Below are 16,597 nucleotides of genomic sequence, written 5' to 3'. Positions count from 1 at the left end.
TTAGGGTTTTAGATTGCCTACTGAAAATCTGAGGAAATCAATTCATGAAGCTCCATATAAGATGGGTGCTCTATGTAAGATGACTTACAGCCTCAATTGCAGCTTTTCTTTTTGCTTTTTGTGTTTTTTTTGGGGGGTGGTGCTGGGATCAAAACCTGTACCCCTCACAATGGAAGCTCGGAGTCCTAACCACTGGACAACCAGGGAATTCCCCTCAATCACTGTTAACTGCTCAGTTTTAGAGTTTCTTACCCCTTTCATGAAGTATGTTAACTAGAACTGCTCCCAAATTGTCTAAAAGCAGATGCACCATGCTAAGATGACTTATATTGTTTCCAGATGACTTATATATGCTTCTTGTAGTAATCAATAGCTTTTCACTGGGTGCGGTCCTACAGCGCGCCAGTAATTTATGGGACAAAGTATTTAAACACTTCCATGTGTCTTTCATGGATTTTAACATGCAGCAAGCAGTCTGAGTTATTTTCTCCCTGACACAGGTGAAACATAGGTGTTAACTATCTTGCTTTCTCAAAAAAATACCAACTCTGCTTATTGTTTCATAGAAAGCACTGTCATCAACAAACCTTCATTTTTTTATCCTTCTTTTAGTCATTTATAATTTATTAAATAATTCACACACATACACATATTCATTAACTTTTCACTGCTCTTTAAAACCCGAGATCCTTAACAGGGCTTCAAGGCTCGACACGATCTGCCCGATCTCCCCTACTCCTTTCCTGCCACTTCCATCATCTGTGTTCTCCGGGGACAGGCGCTGCCTTACAGTTTCCTGTGTGTTCATACACACTCCCACTGAATCTGCTTCCTGCATCCCTTCAATTCTCCCCATCCCACTGGTCACACAGAAGATGGGGGCCTGATCCACTGTCCAGAGCTTCTGTTGATGTCAGGCTCTGTACCTAGACCCACATATGAGTTTTGAACATGGATAACTTGTTCAAGTTTCAAGTCTTACTAGCCCTTTATTTTCTTTTACTATTTCATACTACATCATTTTATATCAAAACATGTCAGAAATGTCCCTCTCCTTTTCGCTCATTTGGCTTCCAGCTCCTAATTCATTCTCTGAAAAATTCATCAGACTCCTTTTCTTATTAGGTACAATGTCCAGTACAAAATAGGTACACAATAAATCTTTGTCATAGGATTCAACTCATGAATTACGTAATCGGTTCTAAGGTGACACTGAGGGAAGACTCTGAGGGGGCTTCTGGAGACAGATGGAGAGATGGCCTGAGCAGCCCCCCCAGTGTTTCAGAGCTCATAATGACTGCCTTGTTCATGGGTGCTCAGCAGGGTCAGGCGAGGGTGGGACGATCTGAGAGAAGAGCGCTGAAACATGTGTATTATCATATGTGAAATGGATCGCCAGTCCAGGTTCGATGCATGAGGCAGGGTGCTCGGGGTGCACTGGGATGACCCTGAGGGATGGGATGGGGAGGGAGGCGGGAGGGAGGGTCAGGATGGGGAACACATGCACACCCATGGCTGATTCACGTGAATGTGTGGCAAAAACCACCGCAATGCTGCTGCCGCTGCTGCTGCTAAGTCGCTTCAGTCGTGTCCGACTCTGTGCGACCCCACAGACGGCAGCCCACCAGGCTCCTCCATCCCTAGGATTCTCCAGGCAAGAACACTGGAGTGGGCTGCCATTTCCTTCTCCAATGCATGAAAGTGAAAAGTGAAAGTGAAGTCGCTCAGTCGTGTCCGACTCTTAGCGACCCCATGGACTGCAGCCCACCAGGCTCCTCCATCCATGGGATTTTCCAGGCAGGAGAACCACCACAATATTGTAAAGTAATTAGCCTCCAGTTAAAATTTAAAAAATAAAAACAAACAAAAAAAGTTATTAATCTGTGTGAAAGTTTCAGAGGCTTAGGTTTGTTTATTCATTTCTAGTTTTATTTCACAGGAAATACCTCTCCACGCAGTCTGATAGCCTGGAAGTCAAGTTGGACGCAGGCGCGTCGTGTCCTCCGATGGCATACAGCAATCCATTCCAGGTAGTGACTCCTACTCCCCCTCTCCTTTTTGACATTTGCGCACAGAGTGTCCACTTATTAGTATGCGGATCAAAACATTCTACTGACTTGAGACAGGAACTTCCATCACGACCACCAACTGCATAAAGTCTATAAAAAGAGCAAATTGAATGGTAAATAAGAGACAGTGCTATTATTATGCATAGGATAAAGAAAGAGGTTATTCTTATGGTATTTCATTGAATTCAAGGTGTCATCAGTTATAAGAAATACTGTCAATCTATGTGCCATTAAGAAAGAAGATGTGCTACCTATTGAATGGCACATGTATATATCATATATTTGTATATATTACATATCATTCTGTACATACATAAAAAAGAAAGCATAAACTCACATGAGCAAAGACAACTTTTTCACAGCTGCCATCTGACAAGTTACCACTGATTGCAGAATACATCACAATTTTAGAGATGTTAAAGTGTGTCTTAAAACAGATAAAAGATGGTATATGAATATACCATGACATTTCTTAAATAGCTAAGATAGGACTTGGTGATAAATAAAAGAAACTAACCTTCTCTGAGCAATACCACAGGCGAGGCACTCTACATGTACTAATTTAATCATTACAGTGATCCTATGACAAACTATTTGTATCCTTGATTCACAGGTAAAGAAACTGGGATTCATGGAGATAAGAAACTTGCATGTGGTCACCCAGTAAGAAGCAGAAGCAGGACAACAGCTACATTACTGAGCAGCTGTACAGTCAACAGTCATCTGGGATGTATTCGCAATAGTGAAATATGAGAACAGAATTATCATTCAAATATACTCATCTACTAGACCATGTTTAGGACATTAAAATACCATATGTATATTCATTGGTATGTTAATGTTCTAAATGTTGCCTGGTAAGCCAACAGAAATTCATTATCAATCAATACACTGCACTAAGATCATTATTAATCATATTATTACTACTGCACTAATAAAAATATTATTTTAAAAAATAATTTATTTTTTTTTGGCTGTGCGAGGTCTTCAGTGGTGTGTGAGCTTTCCTCGAGCTGCAGCGAGCGGGGGTTACTTGCGTTGTGGAATGAGGACTGCTAGTTGTGGCGGCCGCTCTCGTTGCAGAGGACAGCTCTGGGGTGTGCAGACGTCAGCGGCGGTGGCCCGGGGGTGCGCAGTCACGGCTCAGAGGCCCCAGGGCACAGCCTCAGGAGCTGCGGCTCAGCTGCTTAAGGCTTAGCTGCCTTAAGGCATGCGGGATCTTCCCGGCCCAGGGACAGAACCCACGTCTCCAGCATTGGCAGGAAGGTGAATTCTTTACCATTGAGCCACAGGGAGGCCCTAATTAAAAATATTTTTACTCTGATCTTAAAGTATGTAAAATATTTTAAATATTTGGACATATCAATATTTTTTATTAAGCACAAAATCTTCTTGGACTTACTATTCACCTGGGAAACTCTTTGTAGATATTTTTTCTATCAGTTTTTTGTAAAATAATAAATTCAGCTTACTGTATGTACAAAAGCTTACACATTTTGAATGTATGGATGCCTTAGTTTATATTCAGTTATCTTTTAATTCTTAAGAACCAGCATTTGAACTATATCAAATTTCTACCCATTAAAACACTAAGTATTTACAATATACATATTTAAAAGATGTATTTCATAATTTTAATTCATAATTTATAATACCTGTGCCACTCAAGTGAAGTGTTAGTCAGTAATGTCTGACTCTTTGTGACTCCACAGACTGTAGCCTGCCAGGCTCCTCTGTCCATGGAATTCTCCAGGCAAGAATACTGGAGTGGGTAGCCATTCCCTTCTCCAGGGGATCTTTCTGACCAGGGATCGAACCCAGGTTTCAAACTGGTTCTTAAATGATAAGATAACATATCTTAAACAGCAAAATATAGTTGCAGCAGTATCTTGTTTTAAACTTAAAATATATTAATAGCATGGAATTTGAAATTTATTTGAAACTTTAACTTGTTAAAATTTTATGTTAAAAACTATTTTTTTGATGTTACTGCCTTAACAGTAAACTGCCCTCATCTTAAACTAATACTTGGTAGAGTAATTATATAAATACAGATCACAGAATGTTAGAAGGAATCAACTACTAGAAAATGTCAATAACTAAAAATAGACACAAGCACAGTCTAACAGGTTTCCAGGTATTGTGAGCCCTTCACAGTGAATTCCTGGGTCTTCCTTGTGAAAAGTGGTATAGTACAATCATTAAGAGAATGGGCCCTGGAGCCAGACTCTCTGGGTTTGAAGCCTGGTTCTACCACTTATCATTTACTAGCTGTGACTTTGGATGAGTTATTTAATCTCTATCTGCCTGTACTTCATCATCCATAAAATCTAAATCTTTTAATAATCAGTAGCAACTCCTACAAATAATTTTAAGTTTCTGTATTTGAACCTTTATTCTTTTGTCTTTCTGGAGATGATGATAAAGCATTTTAAATGAGTAAAGTTATATAACAAACAATTTTTATTTAATAACCATACAGGTCTTCATTTTATGGAAGAAAGGCCTGGAAAAGATACTATATATTTTAGTCTTTGAGTAACCAAGAGCTATTAGTGGTGGCTCTATCCAAATATGTTTATTTAGAGCAGACAAGAAGCAAGGGAACACTTCTTTCTAAATGCATTCTAGTATTCAGCAGTTTACCAAGATTAAGAAAGAAGCGTAAGTGAGGAAAGGCTTCTCCCACAGCTCACTGGTAAAGACTCCACCTCCCAAAGCAGGAGATCTGGGTTCAGTCCCTGGGTTGGGAAGATCCCCTGGAGAAGGAAATGGCAACCCATTCCAATATTCCTGCCTGGAAAAATCCCATGGATAGAGGAGCCTGGTGGTCCACAGTCCATGGGGGCTGCAAAGAGTCAGACATGACTGCGTGACTAAAACACACACATATTTAAAAAAGGAAAAATCAGTAGGAGAGATGGAAGGAATTATTTAGAGAAATATGAGTGAGACTATATAACTTAAAAAAAAAAAAAACTCTTCAAGTTATATAAACCACCAGATTTTGACTATACTGAATATTTATACAAAATTTACTTAAAATAACTAGAAATTTAGAATATCTATACATTAAAATAAAACCCTAACTCAGTGTTGAGGTATTTATATTTAGAACTGTTACAAAACAGAGACTAGCAAGCTTGTTTTCATCATTCAAAGTATTTCTCTCGTGATTTCTGTGTGTCTTTAAGTTGGACATGCCACAGCTTGACACATTTAAGTGGAACTTTAAATACGTCCTTACTTTCCACTTAGGACAGCCACACCAACCGTGCTCCTGGGGGTGGACATGGTGGCCACAAAGTTCCACTGGCGAGCCTGAGGGTCCCACCTTTCCACGGTGTTCAGGTAGCTCCAGCCATCATGACCTCCCACTGCATACATAGGGCCTTCCAGGACGGCCACGCCTGCAAGGGGACAGGAAAGACGCAAGCGGAAAAGTCCTTCATTGCAATACAAGTAAAGTGAACCTTTAAGAAGCAAATTTAACTGAGCAAAAATTTACGATAAAAATTTATGACAAAGATATTGGCTATGAAGAACACGGCTCTTCTTGATAGATAGGTGGGTGGGTAAGGGGGAAAAATAGCACTGTAACCCTGGTCTTAAAAGTTTTAGAGGGAGCATTTTGAGGTCCAACAGGGGAAAGTTATTTAAAAAGCATACAATATGCACAGTTTTGCCATATTTAGAATATTTTTCAACTATTTGGATTTGCAATATATTTAAAAACAGCAATTTTATTCTTTTCTTCCTTTAATTCAAATTCATGAGATTTTGCTCTAGTTAGATTTGATACCACAATATATTTGGTCTGATTCATCACAAGAGAACCAAGTCAGATTCATATGTTCATTTATTCAACAAATAGCTACTGAGCTTCTACCACGTGCCAGGTACTTAATAGAGCATAACAGATAAGGGCTCTGCCCTGATGGACCTGATATTTTACTTGGGAATAAAGGAAAAGGGTAGAGAGGATCAGGGAGACCTCTCGGATAGAGTGATGTTTGAACAGAAATGTGAATGAAGTTAGGAAACCAGGCTTGAAGGTATCTAGGGGAAGAGAAGGCGAGATGAGAGGACGAGTATATACAAAGGCCCTGAGGCATGCTTAGCGTGTCTGTGGAATAAACAGCTAGGAGTCCAGTTAGTGAGTAAGGGGGAGAGAGTAGTGGATGAGCCGGAGGGTGGACTCCGATCATGCAGTGCTCGGGACAACTGTAAGGACTTTGGATTCTACTCTAATCGAGATGGAAAGCCAGTGGAGGGTTTTGGGAAGTGACTTAGCACCAGCAGCAGCATGACATGACCACAGTCAGGTGGGATATAAATACACATCACTTGAAGGCCAAAATACAAATATTGTGATACAGAGACATCTATTTCTGTGAAATCGCAGCCAGATGACATAAATAGTCACCGTCCATGCAGGAACCAAATCAACATACCATTCTACTCATTTGTGTCCTACCAGTACTAGCTATAGGAGATTACCTATCTCCAAATATACATAAAACATAGACAATTTTATATTTTTACATGTGTGTGTGAGTGTAATTAAGTAATTTAAAATTTACTTAAGTAAAGATTTCTTCTGTAAGCTCAAACATTACTTTAAATAATGTTTAAAACATTTATTATAAGGTAAATTAGTAAGAACAAAGCTGTTCTGAACAACACAGAAATGGAAATAAAGGCTTAAAGAAGACACTTTGAATTATATGATCATTCTCCTTTGAACTTGCTACAGTTCAATAAACTCTTTTGTATGGTACCTAGAACTAATGACAGTACCCCATGCACAATCTCATCTGTATAAGACAGAGCTAGATAATGGCCATTCTCATTCTATGTACTATAAGAAACTACATTAAGTTAGTCAACTACATTGAGTTTCTTTTCCCCAAAATAGGGGAACATTTGCAGATGAATCATACTTTTGACCCTGGATTTTATGCTCAACACAAATTTATAAGCCTTGTTCATGCTGCTTTTAAGATACATCTTCCCATTTTGTGCCTATGTAACAATTGATTTTATGGACTCAAGATTACTGTTTTAGTTTTGTTTGCTGAAATTCATGTAGTTAATTTAAGCTCCTCTCTCAATACCTTAGCCCCAACTCTCTGGTTTTATTTCCTTATCTAACTTGAAACTTAAGATCATCTTTCACTGAACGCTAATTGCAACTAGTAGAATCCCTTGTCCCTTTGATCTTTTGCTGTTCCCATTACTATACCAAGCTTCATGCCTAGATAATTTTCACTGGCATTTTGGGCAATCTCCACTCTAGTGCTCAGTATTAATAAACTGGGTATAGTATAAAGCCAGGCTATCTAAACTCAACTATCTCTTCACTGTAACTCATTCATCTTTTATGATAACCTATCAGATTCTTTATTGCAACTATTTTAAGCCTTTTCCAAACTGTGATAAATTGACAATATGGTAACAAATTCTCCCTTTCCCAGAAGACATGTCTATCCGCAATGTGATTCTGTAAGTCTTCCCATCAAGAAGTGGAGTCTATTTTTCTACCTTTTGAATCAGGGCTTGCCCATGTGACTTATTTTAGCCAATGGGATATTAGCAAACATGAGGTAAGAAGCAGCTTGAAAAATGCTTGTGCACTGGGACTTACTTTCTCTTGCTGCTTTTGAAACCCTGTGACTGCCACCATGAGAATACTGGACCAGCCTGAATGACTAGAGGCACGTGGCCCAATTGCCTTTGCGGCCTCGGCTGATAGACTGTGTACCACTGTACACGAGAGTGAGGCCACTCTAGATCAACCGCCAACTAGCCTGCCTTCCTACTCCAGAGTCATGAGAAAACCCAGCGGAAATCTTCTAAGTCAGCCCAGAGCAGAAGAACTGCCCAGCTGATGCACAGATTCATGAGCTAAAGAAATGATTCTTGGTTTAAGCTTCTAAGTTTTGGAGTGGTTTGTTATATAGCAAAATCTGGATGATATATATACATTTCAAGCCCCATCTAATTTTATAATATGTCCACCTCTTCACTCTCAGCAAACAATTCTTTCCATTTTTTTCCTATGAGAAAAGAGAAGTCATCTGATACAAGATCCCTAAATTCTCTTCTGTCCATTTCAGAATAAGTCATCAGTTTCTGAAGATAAAGACAGTGTCTTCCTCCTCTTTATATACCCACAGAACAGACAGCATGGCACACACCACATGCTGGTCAGTATTTGCTCAGTGAATTACTGAATTACAGAATGAAAAGTCTCTATCACGACATTCTCTGTGCTACCTCAAAAATTTTCTGCATCTTATTCATTTCTGCTTAAAAACCAAGGAATATACATGAAAAAAAAATAATGCTAAGGATTTTTAAATAAGCATTTCAATTAGGTAACACTAAATGTCAACATAGAACACATATGTCCAATGGAGGCTTGTCAGTCCATCGTGCGACACCATAATTCTTAAATATACATGTTTTCACTTGTGCTGGCTACACATGCACATGCTTGTTTTCTCTGCTTCTGCTTCTCAGATAACACGGAGCATGAGGGGATGCTGGCGACTGCTGCTGGCTCAGCAGCTGGGACACTGATCTTCTGCCAGGTGAAGACAGTGAAAATGCCGTACAGGCCTATACATGAAAGTATGAATAAATCTGCAGTTATCTCACCAAGGCCATGCCTGTGTGTAGACATAGGAGGCATCACACTCCAAGTTTTTGTTTTCGGGTTGTAGCATTCTACAGTGTTCAAAGTCTTCAGTCCATCTCTTCCTCCAACCACGTACAGTTTCTCATCTAACACCGCGACGCCGAACTGCAGCCTCCGCCCGTTCATATTTGCTACAGGGGTCCACATATTTGTACGAAGGTCATACTTTTCGATGCTTGTTGCTCCTTAATAGTAACAGAAAGAAGTTATGCAAATAAAAAGCTCACCATCATTGAGTGTTTTATGAACTCAGGCATATAAAAGCACAGGATTAGCACTGACAATAATACTTCTAATATGTTCCAATAAGCACCTGCATGATCGCAACCATGCTTGTATCCCTGCCCTCATCTCCTCCTCTCTAGTGCATACACCAGACTCTGGTACTAGAAGGTCAAGTGAGAAAGGACTGTCTGTCAAAGAGGGCTGAGAAGCAACAGCCAGAAGGGAAGAAAGCAGGGTAGTTTAGCATGATAGAACCAGAGTAAAAAAGGGCACAGCTGCTGACAGGATCAAGTAAGATGAAGACTAAAATGTATGACTGAATTTAGCTACATGGAGGTCACTCATGACTCTAGGGACAGTCCTTTGTTTGAGCAGTTGAGATAGGACTGGGAAGTGAGGAAATGGAGATGATGGGCATCAACCATTCCTCTAAGAAGTCTGGCTACAAAAAGGTGGAGAGAGATAAGAATTATTTGGTGGGTTGAGGGAAGTTTTGTTTTGTTTATAAAAGTGGGTAAACCTGAGTTAATGGGAAGGATCTAGCTGTGGGGAAGGAAGCTGAAAATACAGGAGACGAAGGGCTCCTATTTAACGGTGCGAGTTCCTGAGAAGGCAAGAAAGGGCAGTGTCAGGGCCAGGTGAGAGGCTGGCTTTCACAGGAGGAGGGGATACGCACTTCACTGAAACCAGGAAGGACAAGAGCTTAAGAGTGGATGCAATGCTTTGAGAACCCTAAGAGGTGAGAGTTTAGGGAATGATGGTATCTACATGTCATTAAGAATTAGAATATTCAAAGAACTCATCTGTTTTCTTTATGAGGGAAGAACAGTGGAGTTAAGGGAAAAAAAAAAAGACCTACTCCTTTAAACAAAGAGCCAACCCTCAGTTAGTTCAGTTCAGTTCAGTTGCTCAGTCGTGTCTGACTCTTTGCGAACCCATGAACCACAGCACGCGAGGCCTCCCTGTCCATCACCAACTCCCAGAGTCCACCCAAACCCATGTCCATTGAATCGGTGATGCCATCCAACCATCTCATGCTCTGTCGACCCCTTTTCCTCCTGCCCTCAATCTTTCCCAGCATCAGGGTCTTTTCAAATGAGTCAGCTCTTTGCATCAGGTGGCCAAAGTATTGGAGTTTCAGCTTCAACATCAGTTCTTCCAGTGAACACCTAGGACTGATCTCCTTTAGGATGGACTGGTTGGATCTCCTTGCAGTCCAAGGGACTCTCAAGAGTCTTCTCTAACACCATAGTTCAAAAGCATCAATTCTTTGGTGCTCAGCTTTCTTTATAGTCCAACTCTCACATCCATACATGACCACTGGAAAAACCGTAGCTTTCACTAGATGGACCTTTGTTGACAAAGTAATGTCTCTGCTTTTTAATATGCTATTTAGGTTGGTCATAACTTTCCTTCCAAGGAGTAAGCATCTGATAATTTCATGGCTGCTATCACCATCTGCAGTGATTTTGGAGCTCAAAAAAAAAAAAAAAAAAAAAAAAACAGCCACTGTTTCCACTGTTTCCCCATCTATTTGCCATGAAATGATGGGACTAGATGCCATGATCTTAGTTTTCTGAATGTTGAGTGTTAAGCTAACTTTTTCACTCTCATCTTTCACTTTCATCAAGAGGCTCTTTAGTTCTTTGTTTTCTGCCATAAGGGTGGTATCAACTGCATATCTGAGGTTATTGATATTTCTCCTGGCAATCTTGATTCCAGCTTGTGCTTCCTCCAGCCCAGCATTTCTCATGACATACTCTGCATATAAGTTCAATAAGCAGGGTGACAATATACAGCCTTGACGTACTCCTTATCCTATTTGGAACCAGTCTGTTGTTTCATGTCCAGTTCTAACTGTTGCTTCCTGACCTGCATACAGGTTTCTCAAGAGGCAGGTCAGTTGGTCAGGTACTCCCATCTCTTTCAGAATTTCCCACAGTTTATCGTGATCCACACAGTCAAAGGCTTTGGCATAGTCAATAAAGCAGAAATAGATGTTTTTCTGGAACTCTCTTGCTTTTTCTATGATCCAGTGGATGTTGGCAATTTGATCTCTGGTTCCTCTGCCTTTTCTAAATCCAGTTTGAACATCTGGAAGTTCACAGTTCACATACTGTTGAAGCCTGGCTTGGAGAATTTTGAGCATTACTTTACTAGCTGTGAGATGAGTGCAACTCTGCGGTAGTTTGAGCATTCTTTGACATTGCCTTTCTTTGGGACTGGAATGCAAACTGACCTTTTCCAGTCCTGTGGCCACTGCTGAATTTTCCAAATTTGCTGCCAAATTGACTGCAGCACTTTCACAGCATCATCTTTCAGGATTTGAAATAGCTCAACTGGAATTCAATCACCTCCACTAGCTTTGTTAGTAGTGATGCTTCCTAAGGCCCTCTTGACTTCACATTCCAGGATGTCTGGCTCTAGGAGAGTGATCACACCATCATGATTATCTGGGTCGTGAAGATCTTTTTTGTATAGTTCTTCTGTGTATTCTTGCCACCTCTTCTTAATATCTTCTACTTCTGTTAAGTCCCTATCATTTCTGTCCTTTATTGAGACCATCTTTGCACGAAATGTTCCCTTGGTATCTCTAATTTTCTTGAAGACATCTCCAGTCTTTCCCATTCTCGGCAGTGGCTGAGAGGAGCTACCCCACGTCCAAGGTAAGGAGCGGTGGCTGTGCTTTGCTGGAGCAGCCGTGAAGAGATACCCCACATCCAAAGCAAGAGAAACCCAAGTAAGACGGTAGGCACTGAGAGAGGGGATCAGAGGGCAGACAGACTAAAACCACAATCACAGACAACAGGCCAATCTGATCACATGGACCACAGCCTTATCTAACTCAATTAAACTAAGCCATGCCATGTCAGGCCACCAAAGATGGACGGGTCAAGGTGGAGAGGTCTGACAGAATGTGGTCCACTGGAGAAGGGAATCGCAAACTGCTTCAGTATTCTTGCCTTGGGAACCCCATGAACAGTATGAAAAGGTGAAAAGAGAGAACACTGAAAGATGAAATCCCCAGGTCGGTAGATGCCCAATATGCTATTGGAGATCAGTGGAGAAATAACTCCAGAAAGAATGAAGGGATGGAGCCAAAGCAAAAACAACACCTAGTTGTGGATGGGACTGGTGATAGAAGCAAGGTTTGATGCTGTAAAGAGCAATATTGCATAGGAACCTGGAATGTTAGGTCCATGAATCAAGGCAAATTGGAAGTGGTCAAATAGGAGATGACAAGAGTGAACATCGACATTTTAGGAATCAGCGAACTAAGATGGACTGGAATGGGTGAATTTAACTCAGATAACCATTATATCTACTACTGTGGGCAGGAATCCCTTAAAAGAAATGGAGTAGCCATCATAGTCAACCAAAGAATCCAAAATGCAAAGAGTACTTGGATACAATCTCAAAAATGACAGAATGATCTCTGTTTGTTTCCAAGGCAAACCATTCAATATCACGGTAATCCAAGTCTATGCCCTGACCAGTAACACTGAAGAAGCTGAACAGTTCTATGAAGACCTACAAGACATTCTAGAACTAACACCCAAAAAAGATGTCCTTTTCATTATAGGGGACTGGAATGCAAAAGTAGGAAGTCAAGAAACACCTGGAGTAACAGGCAAATTTGGCTTTGGAGTACAGAATGAAGCAGGGCTTCATTAGCAAAGGCTAATAAGAGTTCTGCCAAGAGAACACACTGGTCATAGCAAACACAATCTTCCAACCACACAAGAGAAGACTCTACACATGGACATCACCAGATGGTCGACACCGAAATAAGACTGATTATATGCTTTGCAGTCAAAGATGGAGAAGCTCTATACAGTCAGCAAAAACAAGATTGGGAGCTGACTGTGGCTCAGATCATGAACTCCTTATTGTCAAATTCAGACTGAAATGGAAGTGGAGAAAACCACTAGACCGTTCAGGTATGACCTAAATCAAATCCCTTACGACTATACAGTGGAAGTGAGAAATGGATTTTAAGGAACTAGATCTGATAGACAGAGCGCCTGATGAGCTATGGACAGAGGTTCGTGACATTGTACAGGAGACAGGGATCAAGACCATCCCCAAGAAAAAGAAATGCAAAAAAGCACAAGAGCTGTCTGAGGCGGCCTTAAATAGCTGTGAAAAGAAGAGAAGCAAAAAGCAAAGGAGAAAAGGAAAGATATTCCCATTTGAATGCAGAGTTCCAAAGAATAGCAAAGAGAGATAAGAAAGCCTTCCTCAGTGATCGATGCAAAATACATGAAAACTCTCAGTTATGAAGAGTTCAATTAGTGTCTACTTTACTTCTCTCTTCTAAGCCTCTAATACAACATGCAATCAGTGCTATTCTTATAGCACTACAATCAAGACAAGCATTTATTCTGAAATATCTGTCACAACTAGGTCATCAGAGCACTGATGCTATTGATGTCTCCTAAAATTCAGAAATGGTTTTGCCATTATACATATGGCAAGAAACCTTGGAAGTCTTTACTACGTGTGTGTATGCATATTTTTGTTGTTGTTTAGTTGAAAAGTTGTGTCCAGTTCTTTTGCAACCCCAGGGACTGCAGCCCGCCAAGCTCCTCTGTTCATGGGATTTTCCAGGCAAGAATACGGCAGTGGGTTGTCATTTCCTTCTCCAGGGGAATCTTCCAGACCCAGGAACTGAACCCATAGCTCCTATCGAGTCTCTTACATTGCAGGCAGGCAGACTCTTTACTGCTGAGACACCAAGGCTGTGTGTATGCATATATTTTTCTTAAACTAGTTTTACTATTTTTATTTACCTTATAAAAGTTTTAAGTTATTTGAGATAAATACCGAGTCTTTTTCCATCGGTGCATTCTCAAATGTCATATGATAAGACTCTGTTGTATATAGCGCTGTTGAAAAATATTTTTGAATTTGAATAATCTTTGTGATTTTTAGCCAAAATGAGACTTAACTGATACAAATATTTTATGTAATAGTGTACTGAATCATCACTCTAAACTTGACCTTAAAAACTTCTTTCTTCCTCAAATAAAAAGGCCCTGCTAATTATCTCTCCTCACTAACGAATTTAAAGATTTCTAATTTGAATTTTAAGTTATTCCTTTTAGAAACAGTTCACTAAGCAGTATCAGAGTCATATGAACTAGTAACTAAGAACTCTTTTGTTAATATCAAATGCAATTCTTAAAGATGTAAGATCTTAAAATCTGAAACACGTATCTTAAAAAAATGTTACCTCCAAATAACAAAATCTTAGTAATTGTAAAAATCCTATGTAAAAGCTTGGAACTTCCCTAATTTATGCTGAAGGATTGACCTTTAAAAAAAAAGTAAGCACAAATATATCCTGATATCATTTTAGTGGCTATTCAGAACCATTACTAGCTCATTTGGGGGGGGGGGGTCCTATACTAAACAGATATATGAAGGGACCAAGAACTCAATAATTAGACTCCTATGTAACTAATGCAAATTGCTCGTCATTATAAAGACAATGGGAATAAGATAAGGCCTGGGAAGATAGCTTGAGTAGGACAGAACCTCAGAGTATTTGATTATTAGGAGAGGCTTAGAAATAAATTTGGTCAAACTGCAAAGGCCAGATTACAGAAAGTCTTGAAACCTAGAGAGAGGAATTCATACCTTGTGCAGTAAAGAACTAAAGATTGCTAAAGCTTTTGAGCACAGCAGTGGCATGTTAACAGAAGAGTTAACATGGGAATTAAGCAGAGTATAGTGTCCAAAGTCAAAATGCCTATCTGCATCTTGATTCCATCGCTAATTAGTTGTGTGAATCTAGGAAAGTTATTTAACTTCACTGTCTCAGTATCCTCTTCTGTAAAAGAGGGCAGTAATAACATACAGCTCTGCAAGTTGCTAGGAAGATGAAATGAAATAATGTAGGTCAAGTCCTTAGCATAATACCTGACATTTATTAACAATATAATGAATGCTACTCCCACAAAATTAACATAATCAAAACCTGTGAGTTGAGAGAAGGCTAACTAGAGTTATCAAGACAGCAGTGGAGATTTGGAAGAATCAGGAGTCATTTGAAAGAAGTCACTTGGTGACTATCAGAATGTAAGTTTGAGGGAGAGAAGGAGAGAGGAGATAAGTATTGTTTACTTGGCTACTTAGAATTCAAGCTCCTTTCCCAAGTTTGGGGACTCTTCCTGTGTATGTGTGAGCCTTGAAGGGAGCCAGGAACCCATCTCCCAGAAAACTGAATAGGCAGATCTTTCTTTTTTAAAAGAATCTTTATTGGAGTATAGTTACTTTACAATGATGTGATAGTTTCTACTGTAAGGCAATGTGAGTCAATCATGTGTATACATACAAGTCCTCTTTTCTGGACTTAAGACAGTCATTGTCTTTGGAATTTTAGGGCCTATGACTGACCTAAAGCTAGTCAAATGGATGTCTGAACCTGGAATTTAAAACCTAAAGCAGGATTTATAAAGAAGCAGGGACAGTGAATGCAGTCCTATCCATTTCTCAATAGCCGCCCAGTAAATTCCTTATTTGCTTAAATGAGCCAGAGCTGATGTCCTCTGAGGAGCACTGAACTATGATCACAAGTTCTCAAGTCTGAGAGACACGGTCAGAGAAAATTTGAATACATGACGTTTAAGGTGAAAACCAAATGTCAAACAGGTATTTTATACAAGTTGGAAATATGAGAATAAAATCAAAGTGCAAGACTTATTTTGCAGAATCTGAAATGTGACACGAATGAACTTATCTACCAAACAGAAACAGACTCACAGGCACAGAGTATACATGTGGTTGCCAAGGAGGAGGGGAGGTGGGGGAGGGATGACCTGGGAGTTTGGGATCAGCAAATACAAACCTTTTTATAGAAGATGTTAAAACAAGGTCCTACTGTATACCACAGGGAACTATATTCAATATCCTATGATAAACCATCATGGAATAGAAAATAAAAATGGATGTATACAGAACTGAATCACTTTGCTATACAGCAGAAGTTAACACAATACTGTAAATCAATTATACTTCAATAAAATAAATGATAAAAAATCAAAATGTGAGAGTATAATTAATACAGAGATAGCAGTTAAAGCCTTGAAAAAGAGAAGGAAAGACTGAAGAGAAGAGTTAAATGCTGGTAATGACTACAAAGCTAAGCACCAGCTCCGGACATATAGCAGGTTATTTAATAAGTATTTGCAGATCAGTTATCTGGACAGTGGAGGTCTCCAAAAATGTTCAAATACTTATATTATAACTCCAATCAGTTATCTTTATGTATTTCTATAACACTGAGTCATCAAGTCTATATTTAAAACTTAAGCATCTACATATACATAGCACTATATGCTATGTGCAATAATAGCTATGTTTATATTTATTTATATTTTATAACCTAAAAGTTAAATAACAATGCAAGATTCTCAATTAGAGCTCATGTTTTGACATTTCTTAGAAATATCACATAGAGGAGAAACCTTTAGATATGATCACTGCATCAGAGTTTTAGTCATACAAGTAATACAAGAGAACTGAGACCACAGAGGTAGCCAGAAGTCATAGGTATTGTCAGGGGCCTGCAAATTATTAGTACTAGGAATTCAGA

General features: G+C 39.5%; 1 protein-coding gene across 3 annotated transcripts in view; it reads right to left on the bottom strand.

Annotated features, from left to right (window-relative positions):
• The window catches only part of KLHL5 (kelch like family member 5), an 83,325-nt gene that overhangs the window by 5,994 nt on the left and 60,734 nt on the right, over positions 1 to 16,597 (bottom strand). For all 3 annotated transcript variants that reach the window (XM_065907467.1, XM_065907468.1, XM_065907469.1), the window contains 3 exons: positions 8,733 to 8,957; positions 5,317 to 5,479; positions 1,947 to 2,159 (listed from right to left, as the gene is read on the bottom strand). In XM_065907467.1, coding sequence (XP_065763539.1) covers positions 1,947 to 2,159; positions 5,317 to 5,479; positions 8,733 to 8,957 — 601 coding nt within the window. The remainder of the gene's footprint in view (positions 1 to 1,946; positions 2,160 to 5,316; positions 5,480 to 8,732; positions 8,958 to 16,597) is intronic.

This window comes from Muntiacus reevesi, chromosome 16 (assembly GCF_963930625.1).
Source record: "Muntiacus reevesi chromosome 16, mMunRee1.1, whole genome shotgun sequence".
Taxonomy (NCBI): domain Eukaryota; kingdom Metazoa; phylum Chordata; class Mammalia; order Artiodactyla; family Cervidae; genus Muntiacus; species Muntiacus reevesi.
Note: the sequence above shows the minus strand (reverse complement) of the source record. Positions and strands in the feature narration are given on the sequence as shown.